The sequence below is a fragment of the Fringilla coelebs genome (assembly GCF_963513975.1).
Source record: "Fringilla coelebs genome assembly, chromosome: 16".
In the NCBI taxonomy this organism is placed as follows: domain Eukaryota; kingdom Metazoa; phylum Chordata; class Aves; order Passeriformes; family Fringillidae; genus Fringilla; species Fringilla coelebs.
The window spans coordinates 9,677,861-9,698,521 of NC_140042.1; the positions used below are offsets into that span (position 1 = coordinate 9,677,861).

At 40.5% G+C, this 20,661-nt stretch overlaps 1 protein-coding gene across 5 annotated transcripts in view; it reads left to right on the forward strand.

The window, feature by feature from the left end:
• The first annotated feature begins 2,967 nt into the window (after positions 1-2,967).
• MRTFB (myocardin related transcription factor B) overlaps positions 2,968-20,661 on the forward strand; it is a 66,832-nt gene continuing 49,138 nt past the window's right edge. For 3 of the 5 annotated variants that reach the window (XM_084216869.1, XM_084216873.1, XM_084216874.1), the window contains exons 1-2: positions 2,968-2,991; positions 19,768-19,941. In XM_084216869.1, coding sequence (XP_084072995.1) covers positions 2,973-2,991; positions 19,768-19,941 — 193 coding nt within the window. In that variant the 5' untranslated portion in view covers positions 2,968-2,972. Of the gene's footprint in view, positions 2,992-3,383; positions 3,456-5,191; positions 5,236-19,767; positions 19,942-20,661 lie in introns of those variants that run through there. The other 2 variants (XM_084216870.1, XM_084216871.1) reach the window with 2 other exon arrangements.

The following is a 20,661-nucleotide window of genomic DNA, read 5'->3' on the forward strand; positions in this document are numbered from 1 at the left end:
AGGAGAAGCTGTAGTAGTTCTTGCCCTACTTTCAAAGTAGCTTGCTCAACTGCAAGCCAACTGCACTACTATTCTGTAATCCTGCAAATTAGGTGGCAAAATGGATGTCTTTACTCAATGAATTTCATCTAGAAATTTAATACCCCCATGGAATATGTAGTTGACACTACTACAGAATATATTATTGTACGTTTTAAATAATGAAGTCTTTATTAACAAATCTAACCACAGCGTTTACATCTCTAGAATAATCAAATTCTTTATATAAAGCCTGTACTAGACTTGAAAAGCATAGGTTATTTCTGAATAATTCCCAAAAGATATTTGAATTGTTTAATTAAACAAACAATCCTTCCCTAAAATATGCAGCTTACAATTGCATGATTAAATACATATTCACTATACATCACAACGTTTTCATTTGTGCATCAATTGGAATATTAAAATGCTGATATTGTGTCATTTATCTGCTTTTCATGTTCTGCAGTTTCTAACAGGAGAACACTAGTTTGAAAGCGAGAGGGAGAGGGGAGTTTATCCTTTCACTTCAGAGCACTGCATTGCTCTGCCAACTTCAACCACTGCACCAGTGCTTCTTATCCTTATCCTGTTATAAAAAAGGGGAATATAGAATCCATTGTTATTCTTGGAGGCATATGCCAAAGGCTCTTGTTGAACTATTCTGTAAGAAGAAGGAAGTGTTGCACATGTCCATGCCCAAGACAGGAAAGGCGGTGCTCAAAAGTCAAGAACAATTGTGTGCAGCTGAACAATTTCCATAGAGTGATCTTATGGAAGAAACTGTTTATAAGTAGTTAATTACCACTTTAAATGTGTCTTTTTCATTGACTCCTATCACCATGTGGCTTCATAAAGCACAAATACTTTCAAGAAATGAGCACCATCTGTGTTTAATGTCAAACCCTTTAACACACCTTTGTCTCAGACATCTTTTTTCCAGGCTTTTCAAGTTCTATAGTATTCTTTAGCAAGGAATACTCCATGTGTTCTGCAATATGATCCATGTCTATACCCTTCTAATCAATGAATGGGCAATGCCCATTAATGCAGCCATTGGAATAACTAGAATTATCAAGGCTGTATTGCAATATTAAAGAGATTTCCACCTCTTGCACAATGCAATGTACATTGTTGTTTTTAGTTTGCTTCTGGAATTGGATAAAAACTAATTAGCTAACTGGAATCTACTGAAATATAAGAGAAATTTACCCTGTTTAGCAAAGCTTAACAGAAAAATAACGTTCCAATCCATCTAAAACAATTTGAACAAGTAATTGTTTCACTGTCAAAGTATGCATTAGTAGTGAAGTGTATTGGAATGCTGTCTTAAAATCATAAGGAATCATAACTGATTCTTTTTCTGTGCCTGTGGTATCACTGCTGAACAAGTACACTGAAAAACTTTTGGAGCGGGGAACCATGTTTTGCTTGGTCAGCACATAGCATAAGCTCAATGCAGTCTCTTAGCAAGCTCCTGGACATCAGCAATGGCAAATAATTAAAAAGCTGTATTAGACCATAGCACCAAGTAGCAGCTTAGTACTTAATTTGTGAGCTAAAAAAAACCCCAAAAAACTCAAAAGCAGGGTTGCATAATACTGGGCCTGATGCAGTATTTACTTACAGAACAGGACTGGCTCAGTGTTAGTAAAAGTCAATTTGTTAGATTTTCGCTGGGAGCATAGTGTTGCACAATATGTGCAATAAATTACTGCGTGCATGCATGATCATATTCTGATCACAGAACAAATGCCTGTGTTCTCTATTGCACATTCTCAAATGTAAGTCATCAGGTTTCCAAAACTTCTTTGAAGAATTTTTTTTCCTCGTGATTGGTTTGATGTTGAATCAAGTTCAGCCACCTCAGACACTGACAGCTAAGCCTGAAGGTGAAATACACGAGGTATGAGTCCCATCTTGTTGGTGAATGTTTGCACAGCCAACATTTGAAGCCATACCCAATCTATCGGCTTCGAATTTCAAATCCGTGTGACTGCAGTATCCCCAGAAGAGACACTGGCACCGTCAGCCTCCGCCCGCCCCGGACAAAGCCCGGCGGTCGGGTCGGTCCGGCCCTCCCGCCAGTGCCCGGCGCCCCCAGGAAGAGGCGGGGCCGCCGTGGCCAAGGCACCGCTGTGAGGGACGGGGCGATTTGCCTGGGCCTGGGGAGTGATCCCAGAGAACTTTCAAAAATACCTGCACCAGGAATAGTGTGGCCAGCAGGACCGGGGAAATTATTGTCCTGTACTTGGCACTGGTGAGGGCACACCTCGAGTGCTACATCCTGTTCTGGACCCCTCAGTTAAGGAAGGACCTTGAGGTGCTGGTGTATGTCCAGAGAAAGGCAACGAGGTTTGGGAAGGATCTGAAGCACAACTCCTATGAAGAGCTGATGAGGGGGCTCAGCCTGGAGAAAAGCAGGCTCAGGGGGGACCTTATTGCTCTACAAGTACCTGAAAGGATGTTGTAGGAGTAGGGGTCGAACTCTTCTCCCAGGCAACCAGTGACAGGACGCGAGTACACAGTCTTGAACTACTCCAGTGGAGGCTTAGGTGGGACGCACCCGGAATTTCTTTCCAAAAAGGGTGATTAGACATTGGAATGGGCGGCCCAGGGAGGTGGTGGAGTCACCGTCCCTGGAGGTGTTTAAGGACAGGCTGGACGTGTCCCTAAGTGCCACAGTCTGGTTGACACGGTGGTGATCGGTCATAGGTTAGAGTCGATGATCTCAGAGTTCTTTTCCAACCTCAACGGTTCAGTAACCCCGTACCGGAGGAACCTGGGACCGGCACCCCCCAGCCTCGCTCTCTGAGGGCGCGAGTGCCCGGATGTGCCACCCCGCCTCCCGCACGTGCACGGCGCCAGCGCGCGCGGCTCCCCCGCCCGCGGGCCAACCGCCGGGGCGCGCGCCCGGGGAGGGCGGTCCCGGGCGCAGAGCTCGCGAGAGGAACATGGCCGCGGCGGGCCGGGGTGAGCGGGGCAGCGCGGGCGGGGGGCGCGGGGCGCTCACGGTCGGGTGCCGCCTCACCGGGTCCGCGCCGCACGGGGCGGCCGCGCTGCCGCGCGCTGGAATGGGTCGGGCAGGGCCGGACCGGGCCGCGCCGCTGAACGAGAGCGGCACCGCCGGCAGCCATCGCCGCCCGGCCCCGGGGTGGGCTGCGCGCCGCCCCGCCCGCAGAGCCTTCTGAAGGAGGTTGAGGGGGGCGGGAGTGCCGAGAGCGGCGGCCGCCCCTTCCCTGCCGGGGGCGGGCAGGGTCCCCGCGCGGCCGCAGCCGGGCACACGGTGGGGGGCGGCCCCCCAGCCCCGCCGGGCCGCTCTGGGCCCCGAGCAGGTGGAGGTGCCGGTGTCCGCACCGCGCCCTGGGACGCGGCTCGCACCGGCCCGGCCGCTGCCGTGCGGCCGCTGTGGATATGTCCCGTGTTATTATTTGCTGGTGAGGAACGCTCGCTCCCGGGGGAGGTGCGGGGCTGCGGGCAGCAGGGCGGCGCTGCGGGCCCGGCCCGAACCCTGCGGGCGTTGAGATGGGAGCGCCGCGCCCGGGGGAGACCGGAGCCCTCCGTGTCCCCGATCGTGGAGCTGCAGCGGAGGTCCCTGGGCTGTGAGGAGATCTGCGACCCTTAGACCAGGAGCTGTTAACGAGTTCGACTCGTTTTCTGCGACATGCGTGGATTTAGATGGAATTTGGTCAATTCACTTTAGCGTGGTCAAGCATTGCAATAGGTTGCCCAAGAAGGTGGTGGAGTCACCATCCGTAAGGCGTTTAAAAGACGATGTGGCGCTGGGTGATGCGGTTTAGAGGTTCAGTGGCGGTGCTGGTTTGATGGTGACTGGACGATATAAAAGGTCCCTTCCAAGCCTGATGATTCCACGATTCCGGAATCAGCGTTGTTAACAAGTGTATGTATCCACAGCACCTGTATGCGCAGATCCACATCGCGGGTGCAGGTCACTTGGCTGGCACTTGCGGCAGTGATATTCTTGGGGACACGGGGAGCCAGGTGGAGAGCTGTGCTGCCGTGCCGTGCCTTTGTGCCAGCGAATACATTTGCCTTTGTTTCATTTATGTGGGTTTTGTATTGTGTGCAAGTGTGCACTGCAGAAAACTGCTGTTAGTCAGTCAATCTCAGACTGTCAGTGCAGTCAAGAGATACCAGGACTTGTGCCTGCTGCAGACAATTGGCTGAAATAAAGGCCACAGGATTTAAAGTGAATAACTTGTTTAGCTATGAAGTAAATATCAGGAAAATGATCTTTTTATGAATGTTTCAAAAACACCTCCATAAGGTCTCGTATGTCAATATGTCTAAAATATTTAAAACTTAAACATTACTCACCTTTTAAGAAAAAAAGCCAAGATTTCATTGTCCTGTGAGTACAGCATGTTCTGAAGTTCTTATTTATGGGAAGGTGTTCACATTTCTTCCTCACGCTGTATCTTTTTCTTTATTTCTGGGACATTCTGAGTCTGATACCTGCGGGTTCAAAGCCAAAACTAGAAAACTCCATTAGTGTTATAGTATGAAACAGCATTTGATAAATGCCAGACTTTAAAATACCTGATTTTTTTAAACTTTTCCAAATACAGTGAGCAGTAGGTTTCTATTGACTTAATCATATGTGTTTGTATATGTATATATGTACGCACACAGTCTGAAATATTCCAATAAATGAAATGTTGATGTTGGAACAGGTCCATTTGAGTTGGTGACATGGCAGAAAGACAAAATGGGGATGGGAACAGTTTCCCTTTTTTGTAAACATTCCATTGTATTGGAATCAATAGAAAACTAAATTACATTTCTGTTTATAATTGGCAATTCCAAGTGTAAAGACTTGAAGCAACTAGGGCTGAGTTTGTGCATTGCAGTTGAGTTAAAAGGAGCAGATGATGCCCCTCTGGTACTGCTGTTCTTGCCAGAGGTAATTGGAAAGACAAATATCATCTTAGAATTTGAGCAGGAATATGAAAAGTGCTAAAAGATGCACATAGAGTACAGAAAAATCACTTTACTCTCAGGATTTTAACCTAATAACACACTTTTACATCTGAACTAGTATTCTTAAGGCTTTAATTTCTCAGGTAGAACAAAATATGTAACTTTTTAAATAACAAATCCTTGAGACATCTTTGTGATTTTTATTTTTCCTTTTTACTTTTCAACCAACCAGGAATGTGCTGAAACAGACACTCTAGAAGGGTGCTAGAATACAAGGTAAGTGCAGTATCTTGAAAAATTTTAACTTTTTAAATAATTTTTTTAATAAAGCTGCTGTGCTATTTTTTTTAGTGAGCAGTGTATCCCTTTAAGTTATGCTTAAGGTTTTATAATCCTGTTAAAATGGAAGGTTTTCCAGGAGATCTCTTCCTATACAAACAGAAATTTGGTTATATGTAGTACTAGTATTACATAAACTTAAGAGCAAGTTACTGTGATTTTATGCTTTGGCCTATGATATGAGTGGGTTTTAATCACCTCTTAAGATTTTGACTTAACTACTCATATGCTGATTAAACAATATTTTCTCTTTTTAAAGGGCTGTCATGCTTGCAAGCCTTCATAGATGTTAGCTGTTTTCCAAATGTGAATAGTTTTGATATTAAAACTTTGGCCTGTAGAACATTTTGTTTACTTTTGTTTACTTAGTTTTTCTACAGTGACTCAGACTTGTACCAGCACAGCACCTCCAGAAGGACTCCAGACCCCATATGGTTTGGTTAAATCAATCCAGTTATAGATGAGGAAAATTCTCTCTCAAAGGGGTCACCAAGGGTGTTTGCTACTGCTGATAGTGCTGTTTCAGGTGTTAGGAAGGGAAGTCCAGCAGCTCAGTAAAACAAGGAAGTTGGGTTATATTGACTAACACCTTCTCAGTTCTGGTACTGTGTGCTTCTGGAGTTTAGCTGGCTCCTAAATGGTGAAAATTCTGATCCTGCCCTTCCTTCCTCATCTTCAGTGTGGGAAAAGAGGGTGGGACAGGTTGCCTGATTTTCAGGATAACCAAGACTTAAAGCCTCTTGATAGTTTCCACTGAGGCCTCCTAGATGAACCAGAGCATTGGTTCCACCTCTACAGAAAAAGCAGACACTGCACACGACTGTCATGGCTAAGAGCTGCTGCAGAGACTGGAAGAACAAGCTGTACAGAACTGGATATACACAGAAGGGGGTATGTATCTGTAGCATTGATGTATTCCAACAAACCCCAGAACTGTGTTAGGCAAAAAATCCCAGCTAGAAACACTTAAAGGTAGGGGAGCTTCCCCTAACCTGAAGGCAAGGTGTGTTTAGGGTTGTATGCAGGCTCCATGAAGAGCAGGTTTGATTAGACTTGGCAAACCAGTTCACTTTGTGTCCTCCTTTAGTAAATCTACAACTTTTGGTTCTTATTGTGAATAAATCTGCTGCTTTTTTAGCTGCATGTCCAAAATAAAGATGAACCACTGAAATTAAGACTATTTGCACTTGACAGCCATGAATGTTTCATGTTTGCTTCTTCAAATGAAGAAATGCTTCTTTTTCCATGCTGTGCTGTACTCCTAGCATTGTTTTAAAACATTTTTAGCACCTGAAGTTCAAGAGTCAGAATTGCCCAGTGTTAGTTACAGAATACAACTTTTTTCAAACTTTCCTTCTGTGGCAAAGATTGATGTCTACCACAAAAATCTTCCATATCCTGAAACTCCAAAGCAAATGCACATTACAGAATTTATTGAAGTGTTCAGATTACTGTTATTAAATCCAGATGTTAATGTAACAGTTTTGCACTTGGGCAATAAACTGGATCTCTCTGATTGTTGACTCAGTAGAGAGTATTTTAAGATTTCCTATTTGGTACTTGGCTTAAGCGTTAATTAAATGTTTGAGAAGGGGCTTTTACCTGGGCATGGTGCCAAAAGCAACAAAGTGAGAGAGAAGTCCTAGTTACACTCAATTTTGATCTTTACATCAACTAGTGGAACACGAATTAACAAAACACAACATAAAGACAAAAAGGAAACTCACTAGTTTTCTATCCTGCTAAGTGAATTTATGACATAGGTAGTCCTAGTTACCTACCTGAGAAGGACATGCAGTTGTGTTCAGGTTTCCACATTTTATGTCTAATACTGGAAGCCTGCTGGAAGGCTAGGGAACTGTTGCTGAAAACTTGTTTACAAATTCTAGAGATATTAAAATTAGAGTCTTAGTCATTCTTTAATGTAAAAGAGGTAGCTCATAAAAATTCAGCAGAGAAACTCATTAAAATGAGTTCAAATTGTTAGTGTATTAAGTCCAGTTAATACTTAAAAATGGTTCTTACATCTCATGTAGAGGCAAATTTCTCAATATTTCCTACGCAAAAAAGCCAGAAGAGACAGAGAATTCCAGCTACTGAAATTCTATCTAATTACATTGCTGCAATGCTTAATTTTGTTCCCCATATTTTTAAAATTGAAAATGTGTATCTTGGTAAAGTTGCAATCCAGGAAAGCTTTAAGCCCGTGTTTCTGACACTAAATGGGTTGCACAAAGTTGAACACATGCTTAAGGCTTTTCATTATTTAGACCCACGTGTTAGTAAAGCTTTAGGAAAGCAATTGTGTGACTCAGGCAGAGCAGTGTGTGTGAGGGTGTGGCTGTGGTGGCTGTCTCCTTGGAGTTCATACTGCTGGTCCTTCCTGCACTGCTGCAGGTGCAGTCCTGTGTGCAGGGGCTGTCCTACACTGGCAGGGGTTTGTGCTTGGCTGTTGTCTGAGGGAATGCCTGATGTCACTGTTAATCTCACGCTGTGTTTTTAGAATGCTGCTAAGTGTCTTACCAGTCCTTTTGTGCATTGTGCCTTGGCTGTCTTGGCACATTCCCTTGTACCTGAGTGGCTGGAAGTGTGAAAGAAAGGAGTGTTTGTACTTTTATAATCTTCCCTTGGTGCTCAGGCAGGTGAGGGTTTCAGGATTGGTGTATTCTGAGAATGGAGCTTGCTGAATATACAGAGATGGCTATACAGAAACTAATGGGGATCTCCCTGTTCATTAAGGTTGGCCTGAATGATACCATTTGCATGTCATTTTAGGAGTTTTTGAATGGACCAATAGATCTCTCTGGACTATTTTTGAGTGTGTTTTTTCATTAGGTATCACTTGGTACGCTATTTTTTTTTAGGATTTCATCTTTAAAAATAAAGTTTTTAACATATTTTTCCATGGAAAGTACAACTAAGGTACCAAAAAAGAAAAGCCTTAATATTTGGCTAATGTTTTTGCTAATGTTTTTCAGTAATTTGTAATTTGTACTCTTTGTACAGCTATACTCTTTATAAGTATACTTAGTATGTTTATAAGTTTTTTGTTAAAGACTTGTAACCTGTATGATTTAGGAATTTATAAAAACAACTAGAAACCTCACCATTTTCCATGTAAGGTTTTCAACACTAATTTCGTTTGCAGTGTCTGGACTGCAGAAGGTTTTTAATTCCCAGTTTATGAGGTAGAGCTCAGTTATGGTCTTTCTAGTAAATACTTAATTAAAGAGAAGTTACTGCTTTATTTTGCAGTCTTTATTATTTCTGAATTTGTATGGGTTAATTACAGTAATGCTTCTTTATGTTAATGTCAAATAATACAGCAGCACTTAAATATAAAGTACTGAGCAAATACTGTCAGATTTTGCAAAATACAAACTGTCTCTATGGTTATGGGAATTATAAGTCTTCCAGTTTGAATCAAACCCTAAATAATTCTCTCTATATCTTCAGACAATTTTAACCAACTTTCTTTGCTTCTATGAATAACTGAGTTTAATTTGTGATTTCTTCTGGAATCAGATCCTTCCTCCTCTGCCAGATGTTCCACCCTTCCTCTGCTCTGCCAGTTAAACCATTTGATGATTCTTTTACCAGGTCCTGCATCAGAAGCCTAATTTTAAAAACTTGTTGTGCAAAATTGGTAAAAGAGAAAAGTGGAATCTCTTGGAAGGGGTGAAATGCAGGTGGTGAGAATCTGCTCTGGCCCATGGTTCGTCTTTGCTGTCCTGGGAAGGCTGTGGGCAGGAGCACAGGTGGGAATGTGGAGCCAGCCCAGCCATGTGACCTTGGGGATGGGTAAACTCTGGGACTGCTTCCCTTTGCTGCAGAGTAAACCACACTCACTGGAGACCCTAGGACACAGTTCTGCACCAACTGTTCCTCCAATACCTGGGGCAGCTGGGGCCTGAAGGTGGTGCAGATGAGAATTCCATAGTGTCTGCCATCTGCCTGTGGGTTCTTGGCATAGGTAGTAGACTTTGGAAAGCCTAAGCCAAGCCTTCTGCTGGCTGGCTGAGGAACATGGTCAAGAAAAGGTTATCAAGGGAGGATGGTATACAGAGCATTTTTGATAGGTAAAACTGAGTTGAGGTGATTTAGTGATAGATGGAGGATAGAAAAAATAGAGAATACACGAATAGAAATCGGGAAAGTGGGTATTGAAGTAATCTGGGGAAAAAATAACTATTGTCTGACACTAGAAAAAGAACAATGAAAATAAACCAAGAGAAAAAACTCCTTGGCTACAGTATTTATATCTGATACCAGATTATATTTAATGAATATCTTGTTTTCATCACATAATCAGTATTTTCCAACAGAGTTTCTAATAAAGCTTTGTAGTATCTTTTAAAAATATTTTGAGTGCTGCTCAAACTAAAAGAACTACAGAAAGTAAATGTGTGACAGCTGCTAAGTGCAGAAATTTGTAATCTACTGTAAACAATTTTATGTTACCATCTATTTCTTACTTATTTTTAAACAAGCAGCTTTGTATGGAATGAAATATTGGAACACAATAGTTTAACAGATAAGACTTCTTTGAAACTGGCCTTAGGCAACATAAACTCTCCTGACCCAGAGTTTCTGCCCTATTAGCTAATTTCAGTAGGGAAAATGGAATTCAAGTTCGTTTTAGCTTTGGAGATCGTGAGAAATTGGTTCTTAAAGTACTGAGGGCATGGACTGTGGATTATAGCATTAAACTGTTTGGAACATCAGAGTTTTCAGGCACCATACTAATAACATACTTTTTCTGATTATTTAGAATATGGGTGTTGATGAATCTTAGGCTTCATCAGTTATGACCTTGGATCTGTATTTATGAAGAAGCAATAAGTTATATTCCTTCCTGTGGTCTTACCCTTTTCCTTGTTAGAAGAAACGTGTTTGATTTGAAAAGTAAAAATTTGGCTTCTGTTAAGTGAAGAGTGTAATTTTGTCTTTATCAAATTACTTGTTATGCTGTTAGTCATAATACTATGTGTGTGGTATATCTTCGTGCTTAATTTCCAGTGTTTAGGAGTGTCAGGGCTGGGATTTTGTGGTTTGTTGTGGGATTTTTCTTCCTGAAGTGTGCTTAACTGTATGGAATTCAACATTGTTTCAATCTGCATCCTTGTTGTTTCTATTTAAAAAACCCCTGACTTTAATTCTTAGGAAGATGCTGTAAGGTGTCAGTCTAGTAGAAGTGATATAATTGCATTCAGATTGTGACCTTTTGTCACTGCTGTATAAAAATGAGGCCATGTAAGACGATGTGGGATTAGAAGAAAGAAACAGGAAACAATATTGTAGATGAACTCTAAAGCACTTGGTGTTAATCAGGTAAAGAATGTACAGTAAATAGCTGCTGCTTGTGATGTACCGCAAGTTGATTTATATATTTTTGCAATTAAATATTAATGTGTCACCTTCTAAGTTTTCCTTTTGTCCATTAGCAGATTAAATATTAGAAGTTTCATTTTCAGAAGTTGGGAGCAACAAGTTGACTGGTTTCCATGGGAGCTAATTCAAGTTACTGTTTGCATTGTTAATACCTCAAAGGAGCTGTGTTGGTCCAAGTCAATATGCAGCAAAAGGTTTGTGTGAGAGAGATTTTCTTAGCTTTCCTGAAGTTGTGTGTAGGGACTGCTTAATTGAGGACCTTCTGCACATTACACTGAATTTCATCTCAGACATAATGATTCCAATTTCTGCAAGATCCCCTAAATTGAAGTTGCTCGTAATCTCTAATTACACTTACATTATTTTGAATTAATGTCTAATTAGCACTTAGTTTCTTGCTGAATTTAAATAGTATGTTAAATTCTGTCCAATAGAAGTTGATTGTATTTTTAAAGACAAATTTAACCCCAAATATTACAATAATAAAATAATTACAATAATTAATAACCAAATTTCAATAATAAAACTTTGCTAATCTTTGTAAAGTGTATAGATATAAAAAGAAGCAAAGCATAGATTTTTCAAGAAATCTCATCTACTAGAAATAATTGTGCAATATTCAGTCCTACTTCTGACAGGAGGTAGAAAGCAGCACATTCAACGGGAGGCAGTCCTGCAGTTCCTTCCTCTTTGGTTTGAATCCTTGTGCTTTCCTTGCTTTGTTCAATTCAAGGGCTTGGTTTGCAGGCAGTAAAATAAACAGAGTAGCACCTGCAGCTTAGTCATAAATGGGAACATCTCGCAGTATCCAAGCAAACAAATGAAATCATGGAGTCATCTAACCTTTCCTGAAATGCCTTAAGAGCTTTACCAACATGCATTTTTAAGATGGACCTCTGTTTTGGCTATCAAAGGTCTCTGAACATATAGGGAAAGATTGTGATCCATTTCATTGATAAAAGTTACAAACTATGTCCAAGCCATCAAGTGCCTTTATTATGCAAAAACAAATACTTGGGTTTTGATTTTTTTTTCTATGTGGAAACTTCAATTACATAAATAGATTCTTCTGGCTACACCTTATGTTTGCTGGCCACAGAAAATCATGGATCACATGGGACCTTACTAATTCCTTTCACAAAGTTCTGTCATAGACCAGAAGAACTGAACTTGCTTTTGAGCAGGTTAATCTGAGTTGATGTTGTAATTACTCAAACACTCCTGCAAAGCACTTCATATTAAAACTGAATTTAATAACTTAGGGATTTTTGCTGATTGGAATTCAAGTAAGTTGCTTTTGAAGTCATACGTCACAGTGTTTCATTGGAGAAAGATATTATTTAAATATGTAGATATTTATGAGGGTGAGAAACTAGGAGCATCATTTGTTTGCACAGCACACTAATGCAGATAGCTGTTGTTTGGTTGGTTTCTTTGTTTCTTTGCCCTGCTAAATTTAGGTGTGAAACTGACCTTGTGTTGCTTTGTAAATTCAGCCTAAATGTATTTGTTGCCAGTGTTAATGTCAGCTTTTTAGAGTATTAAAACAAATTGAGAATATTGACAACCAACATCATCTTCACAGTAACATGTAAACAAGATACTACTTTATGTTTTGCCTATCTAGTTTTAAGTATTTTTATGAAGCTCTTTATTTTAATAGAACTAGTGAGGATATGTGCTATGACAGCTTTGTATTTATTTAATCAAGTGGAACCAGCTGAACCACTTAACATTGCCTTAAGAGGAGCATTGTTTATTAAGAATATCCACAGAAAAGATGAGATTAAATCAAATTATGTCTGCTCATATCGTGATTAAAAGTAAAAAGTTGTTGAGGACTGTTCCTGAAGTCCTTCACTTACAACAAGTTATGGGGCAATGTTTTCTACACTTCAGGTATTGTGGCCAGAATTCTGGTTGCTGCTGAGTGCTCAGGCAGCATCTTAGGGAAGATGGATTTAGTTGTAGATGAAATAAATCATTGTCTTCTCATGATTCAGAGTTTTCAGCACAAATCTTTGTGAACTCTGCTGCGAACACTGCAAGTGAACACAGCATAGCTTCTGTTTATGAAGCATTGTGTCAGTAGAAGGTGAATTGAAGGCTGTCCTGGCTTGTCAGGGTGGGTTAATGGATGTTTGCTTCCATGCCAGTCTTAAACAGCTCTCTAGAGATGAGCATCTCTCATGCAGAGTGGAATTACAGAGCAGTTCAGACTTCTCCTTAAAAATGGAGGTTGTTGACTGGGTGGTACCTTCATGAGGCAGCTAATATTAGACTTCACTTTTCCTTTGGTCCCTCAGACTGATTTATTGGTTTTGGTGCACACTGTGGAGCTTTCAGCTGTTTCTTAAAGGAGGATGACATAGTTGAACCGTTTTATATAATCAGTAAACAATTTAAACTTCACTTCTGTCTGAAGTTATGGGTTCTGTTTCAGTGATGACTGTTGTGCATATTGAACCTTTGCTTGCTATATTTAAAATATTTGTAAAAAGTTTAGCATTTTGAATAAATTCTATTATTATAATTTTAAAGCCCTTGAAATGTGAATACAGAAGATAGTTGTAATATTTACAATTACTTAAAACATTTGTATGAAACCTTCAGGTAGGTAAATACTAAGCTTCACAACATTGCTGTGAGGTAGTGAAGGTTCACGTGTCGCCCAGATTTCACGAACTCTTGTTTGAACAGGTTAGTTTGAGAAGGCAGTAATGTGAGAAAAGAATAGATAAATCATCTCTATGGCCCTGCACAGCGACAGGGTAGGCTTTAGTTTCCCCACACTTTAATGGAGCTGTGGGAGGCTGCCTTTATTCCTCACAGCCCCACACTGCAGGGTAATTAATTTGCACTTAGCAGGGCTCAGCTCCCATTACCAATTACTGTGATTTTTTTTTCCTGCCTGGAGGTAGCAGTGGAGGGAATGTATCATCAAGGATTCTCCTGACTCATCCCCAGCCTCTGTCCAGGTACAAGTAATTCTCTATACATTACCTCGATGTGCATTTGCCACTGTAGCTTATTCATTTTTCATTTTTGGATCAGTCCAAAGACTTAAGATTTCAAGACTTCCACTGAAGAATTAGTAAAGAGAATCTCAATGTAGCATTGTCATCAAAATATGCAGAAGTGCTAAATGATTTTCTGGAGATCTTTTGGTGTCTGCTCAGTGGTATTAATTTAGCTAGAGCAGACAGTTACAAAAATTTAATCTCAATTATTTAATAAAAGTGGATATTTTTCTGCACTATCAACCAGTCCAGGAGGACTCTGTGCTCCTGGAAGAAACACATTATTCCAGGTACTGGAACAGGGAGAAGCATGACAGGACCTCGGTTTTGTCAGATACTTCTGCACACTGTTTTTTAAAGAAATGAATAGTAATAGTGAGTTTTTCATAATGCATAATCCAAGGTGATTACTCATGGTTAGTCAGCTGCTGCTATTTCTCATCTTTTTCTGCTTTTGTATAATAACCTTCATAAAAATAACTGTGATTGATTTAAGTCCTTATTGCCCTGTGTTTGACCACAAAACTTAATTAAGTTGTGTTTTAACTGTGAGATTGCACTTTCTCTTTCAATATGGTAATTAAATGTGACTTTTCATGTCAAAGTTCCCGTGCTGCAGTAAGGTGGTGTCTGTAGGAAGGCTGTCAGCCCAGCAGAGGTGAGGCTGTGCCTGTCCCATTGGGGCTCGTGCCCCCACAGCCCTTGCTGCGTTTCTGAGCTCCAGCAGCCGCTGGGGCTGGCTGAGGAGCCTCACCCTCTTTGGAGCACAGCCTCTCTTTGGTGTTGCTCCAGGAGCTGATGGAGACTGCAGCCAAGCCATGATTTGTTTCTGTACTTCTCTTTACCCCTTGCTGATAGGCAGCATGCCGAGAGGAGCCATCCTTTAAAGCCCTGCAGCTCTTCCTCTCCTTGGAGTGGTGTTCCATCCCCAGGGCTTGTCTCCGGGAAGTCACTCCCGGAGCTTCCAATTCCCGGACTCTTCAGTGAGCTGAACGTTCCCGACTGCTTTGTTTATGTTCAGGCCTGATGTGTGTTGATCCTTGGAAGAAAGGAGAGACTGAGCATTCCAAGGGTCTGACCAGTGGACTGGACTAATTTGTAGCCTAGGAAGGAAGTTTGCTGCAGGCTTGTGTAGGCATAGGTAGGGTCTGCTGCATTCTGAAAGCACAGTCCTTGCCCTTCTTCATGAGAAGGGAGGGGGAATTGCCAAGTCAGTCTCAGATTGTCACTTTTCACATTCTCTCAGGTCATTAGTGCCCACTGTTCAAATAGGAGGAATATTTAAAACTCTAACAACCCCCAACGTGCTTATTGGCCTCAGTGTCAGAAATCACTGTTCCCACTGCACGGATCACCAAGTCCTTCCAGGCACTGACAGGGATGCTAAAAAGCATAATGCAATGGCCTGCCTTGGCAGCTGTTAGTTAACCTGCTGGATCTCACCATTTTTGAGGATCTTTTTTAGTGTTTTCCGATACATTGAAGAAAAAGGTAAGAAAAACAAAACAAACCCAACATTTTACATTTCTGGTATTCTCCCCACTAAAGATTCTGGTGTATTACAGACTGCTAGAGTTTTAAATTTTGCTGAGTTTTATAAATGGAGAACCAGAGTGCTCATGTTCACACTGTGATTCTGTAAATCCTGGAGCTGATATTCCTAATATCTGATGACTGTTAATTCAATATTGTACTGGGTACAGTGAGCCAGGTTCTGCAGGTGTGAGTGAGTGAGCAGTGTTAATGTCAGCCAGTTGACTTGGCCAAAGCTTGAATGCATTGTCATTCTCGAGCTGTTATTTTCCAGCAGATTGCTAAAATAAAAGCTGGTTTACTACTGAAGTGTCATCCAGATTTCAGAGCTTGTGCCAAATAACATACCCGTTCTGGTGTCTCAAGTAGCAGGGAAGTATAAGATGATAAGATTTTTCCAAGGAAATACATTTTGTCTTTTGAAGATAAAATGTTTAAAAATAAAAGGAGCGTTTGTCTTCAGCAGTTAAGAAGATAGCAACCACCTACAATCTGTGAGAACACTTACATAAGGCTCATACATTGTACAGGAGTTCTGGTTTGCCAGTGCTGGAACACTGTTCCTATGTACTTGTCAGGGAAATGTGCAGTGAAGCCTCCTAGCAGTGCTGGTGCAGATTCTATTTTGATAATGTATTCTAAAGGCTAAGCAGGAAATTTTTTTTTCTAATTTTCACTCTACTGTTAAACATTTTGCTGTTTCTATGTTTAAAAAAACCAAAAAAACAAAAAAACAACAAACCCAAACCAGCTACCTGTAATCATTTAAGATTATTGGAACAATTGAGTAATGTGATTTTTAGTTTCTGGAAATAAGTTGGTATTATGCTTTCCAACAGTTCATAAGCAGAAATGGAGCAGAGTGATGGCTCACACAATTTTGATTTCAGGTGTCTTAGTTGCAAGGAAGGAAGTGGAAACCCCTTGAGTGACAACTGATTTTTGTCAGATCAGCCTGGTATAAAAGATGTTTTCTTGGATTATGTTAAGTAGAATATTGAAACTTTAGTAGAATGGATTTTTTAAAATTGTATTTTCCTGTACATTTTTTAACTGTTGAGTTTCAGTTATGTTATTAATATACTTTGTGTGTAGGTCTGCTTCAGTTCAGGGGTTACACAGATAATGATTACCATCTGTAAATGCAGATGGCACATCTGAAATAATTCTTCAGGATTGAGGAGGCTTCAAACAAATGAGATAGGGGAGACAAATTGTTATCTTTAATATAAAATGTGAGAGTATCATGGGCTTTACATTCCAAATTAGAGGTTTCTCAGTTTTGCAGATGGTTGCTGGATAAAGTGTTGTACAGGGTTTGATTTTAAACAAGGTGTTTTCTACAACTCATTTTCCTGTTTGGATTGTTGATGTACAAACAATTGATTATATTAGAAGCATCAGAATGAAATGGCTTTTGAAGAGTGAAAATAGATGGGAAATTCTGCATATCGTTAGTTGAGTTTTATGTGAAGTAAATGCTGCTGGTTGTAGCCTGCACCTGATGCTAAAGCAGCTGTATGCATCTGGAGCTGTTAAAATGAGTGTGCTAGAAAATGGTAATGGTTTATTATCGTACACGAAGCAGTGTAAAAATACCTTTACAGCAATGTTTACAGATGGGTTTTGTCCTCATTTATTTCTTTTTTGTTTGTTTGTTTGGAAAGATATTTATTAAAGTTATTTTTACGTTCCTAAATTAGTTCTTTCAATCAATAAGGAAAACCTTATGTCAAAGGTAAACTATTAATTTCATGGAGGCCAGGTTCAGGAGTTGTCTTCAGAAAGTTGAACAGCTGAATGAATTCTTTATTAGATTCTAATAAAACAAGAGGTAAGAATCAAATTAATTGTTATTGCCAGTCTTCAATTTGCCATCTTTATAATATTTTTTAGGAGTTCTGTTCATTGATTCAGTAAGGAGCTGTAAGAATCCTAGTGTATCTATGCCAGATGTTCATGATGTAGGTCACTGATTTTTTTCCCCCTACAAAAAAACCCTGGAAATGTTGGGTGGGGATGTGTGTTTTCCTTTTTGGGGAAGGTTAAGAGAATTTGTTGTTCTTAGCTCAGAAATATTTCTGTAGTCTGATACAGCAGCAGTTCATAAGTAATAACAAAAAGAAATGAGAGCAAAATGTGATGCGAGATATGAGTAAAGAATTTGAGGAATTTAGACTTCCTGGGAATTCTAGAGTGTCTTTTGTTCAAAGATTATGTAGCAACATAGCAATAGGGTTGTTGTAGAGTTAAAGGATCATTTGAGAACATACCTGGGTTTTTAGCAGCCTATCTAAAAGATTTAGGAAAAGGGAAGTGCACTATCTGGGACTTTTCTGTGAATTGGAAAGTTTAAAATTAGGGTTAGAGTTCTGCACTGGAGAACTTTGGATTTAGAGGTCTCCTAATGATGATGTTCATGTACTGTATGAAACCACTGTGAAAATAGGGTCCTGAGAGTCATGATCAGCAGGAGAAGAAATTCTGTGTGAAGCAGGTGGGAGGAGCATTCATGCTGAGGTTACCCAGAGGTGGTGAAATTACCTGCTTTGGTGATTTTCAGAAGCTGACAAAGCAAGTTCCTGAGAGCTGGTAATCCCATGAGATGGGGGATGGACTAGATGACCTCCAGAAGGTCCCTTCCAACCTGACCTATTAATGTTCAAACCACCGATCAAGCACGCTCTGTGTGGGAAGTCAAACCTGTTCTGAGTTGTGCTGCTGTGCTGCAATCAACATCATTTAATTGCATGCTGTGTTCTCAGTTGGATCTGGACAATAAACCCACATTTCTGTACATTCCTGAAACAAAAATTAAGGGATGGACGTGTTACCAATTCTGCAGTGCATTGTAGATGTGGTGAAAGTCAAGCTAGTTTCATTCAAAGTATGATGTTTACTTATCTGTCATGGGGAAAATTAGTCAAAGCTAATCTGCAGCATAACAAATGCTGAGCCTTAGTACAAGAAAGTGTTTCTATTAATTTCATCTGGTTTAAAAGCATGAATACAGCTCACGTGGCTTAATCTCTTTGAAAAGTGACTCCAAGGCAACTCATAACTAGTAAATTGTGGATAAAATGCTGTGAATATGAACAGATAAGCAGCTAAATTTTCAGTTAAATTCTGCTTTGAAGAGACCTGCTTGGTTAATAATGTACTTAATTTGTATGAGTGAGTGGGAGTTTGAGGAGAGTGTAATGTCAGGAAATCGAGTGAGAGCTGAGTAAATTATGCTTCTAGAAGCTAAGAACAAAGAAGAAAAATCTTGCATAACAGTAAGTTAGTGTGTCTTCATTTAATGTGAAAGCTCCAGTTGGTAACTGGGGAAAATAATGAAAAATATGCACTTAACCATGATAATTGTTCTGTTTAGGTGTATATCAAGCAGTATTTGCTTATATTTCTTATTTTTCAATTCACACTTTCAGAACATGATTCTCTACCCCTCTGTAGTGTAGCCCATTCTTTGGTGGTCATGATAATTTTTTGTCATCTTGGTTTTTTAAATATCATGTTAACACTTGAAATATTTTGGTATTGATCATTGAAACATGTATTGCATTTTCAAAATTCTGAATACTCCCCCTAACACGTGGAGTGTTTATATTCGGAATATTTAAAGCTTAAGGCTGAGTATGGCAAGCAGTTGTCTTTCTTAAGAAAAAGAATTTAAAATTAACAAAAAATCTCACAATAATAAGACGTTTCTTCTTATTTTTTTATCTTTCTGAGTTGTTAATATTTTGTGTCATTCAAGTTTCCAAGAATCCAGGGATAGGACTTCACTGATGTCCATATTGATTTTAATGACTCAAGAGTTTTATGAGGTATAAAAAGCCTGTACCAGTAATTCATAGTTCTGTCTCTCCTTACTGTAGATTAAGTACTACACTAATGATAGAAAGGAAGGCTATAGTAAATTGGGACTTTTCTTCAACTATTCAATAAGTAGCTAATATGCAGTAAAATTAATGTTAAAATATTCATGGCTAAAAGTCTTCCTTGCTGGAGAGACTGAGGATTAACTAGTTCTGATATACTCCTTTGGTGGTGTGAAATCCTCTATAAATACTGACGTTGATCTGGGATCTGAAGGAGAGTTGTGTAGAGCTTCAAAATATTAAAAGCCATTTGTATGTTAGCACAATATATTAATTCAGCATTCTCTAATGGAAGCTATTGGGAAAAAGGGATGTTGTGCTGATACGCGGGTGGGGCACAGGGTGGGGCACAGGAGCTTCTGGACATCCATGGTGTGGGTAAACCCTGGGTGATTTCTGTCAGTGTGAGCGGAGAAACTGTCCTGCTTTCTGTTCAATTGCCTCTGAATCCATTCCCTGACTATATTTTTGCCAACCCCGTAATATTTGTGGGAAATCAGTAGGTAACGTCCATAATTGTGAAGCAGAATTTTGCGTGCAAAGGAACTGCCCAAAGCCCAGGTGTGAAGGCAGAGCAGTGTCCGAAGCGTTTGTCGGTGTTGCCGGAGCAGAGAGTGACCAGAGCCGCGTTGTTTCCGCAGAGCGCCGAGGCGTGCCCAGGATGGAGCCCGCGGGGCCGGCGGACGGCGAGGACGAGCCCGGGCCGCCGGCGCGGCTGGCGCCCAGCCCGCACAGCGAGGCCGTGGCGCACGAGCTGCGGGGGCTGTCGCTGCAGGCCAGCCCCTGCCTGCCGCCCCTCACCGAGCGCAAGAATGGTGAGTCATGGGGGGGACGGAGTGCCCGGGGCCGCGGGAGGGACCGGGCGCTGACCGCGAGGGACTCTCCTCGCCCGCTCTTACCTCGGCCGGCTGCTGCGGGATGTTGGGAAATGGGTCCCGGGAGCTTCACTCGCCAGGGCAGCTCTTGGAGCGGCAGCAGGCACTCTGGAACCTAGAATGGAGTTGAGGAGATTTTTAAGTTTTAGTTTAAAAACTTCAGCCGGTGTATGCTACAAGTATTGATGAAATATTTTTAAGAGTTGTATTCTTATCAGGCAAAAAGGGATAATTTTCAATAATGGAGTTTTTTTTCTGCATAAATAATACATAATTTATGTTTTGCATTCTATCCTACAAATTTTAATTCAATATTACAATACTTCTGGAAAAGGTGTTTTTTCTTAGTTGCCTGTAAAACTGAAATGGATGAGGTAAGTATGTGTGTCCCGTCAAACCTCCAGAGCAGCCAAACTGTTGCTCATCTGTAAGTTCAGATTTAGTAATTTTAGTTAATTTGGTTAGAAATAATTTTTTGTAGAACTGATGAAAGTCAGAAGCAAATTTGTAAAAGTGAACTTTGAACTTGATGGATTTGCATTTAGTTTTAATAATTTAGTATTTTTTACTTTTTACCAAAAATTGGATATTCGCAGGAGTATTTTAGCATGTCACTACTTTATAAAGACTATAAGCGTAAGAAATTGCAGTTCACAGAAA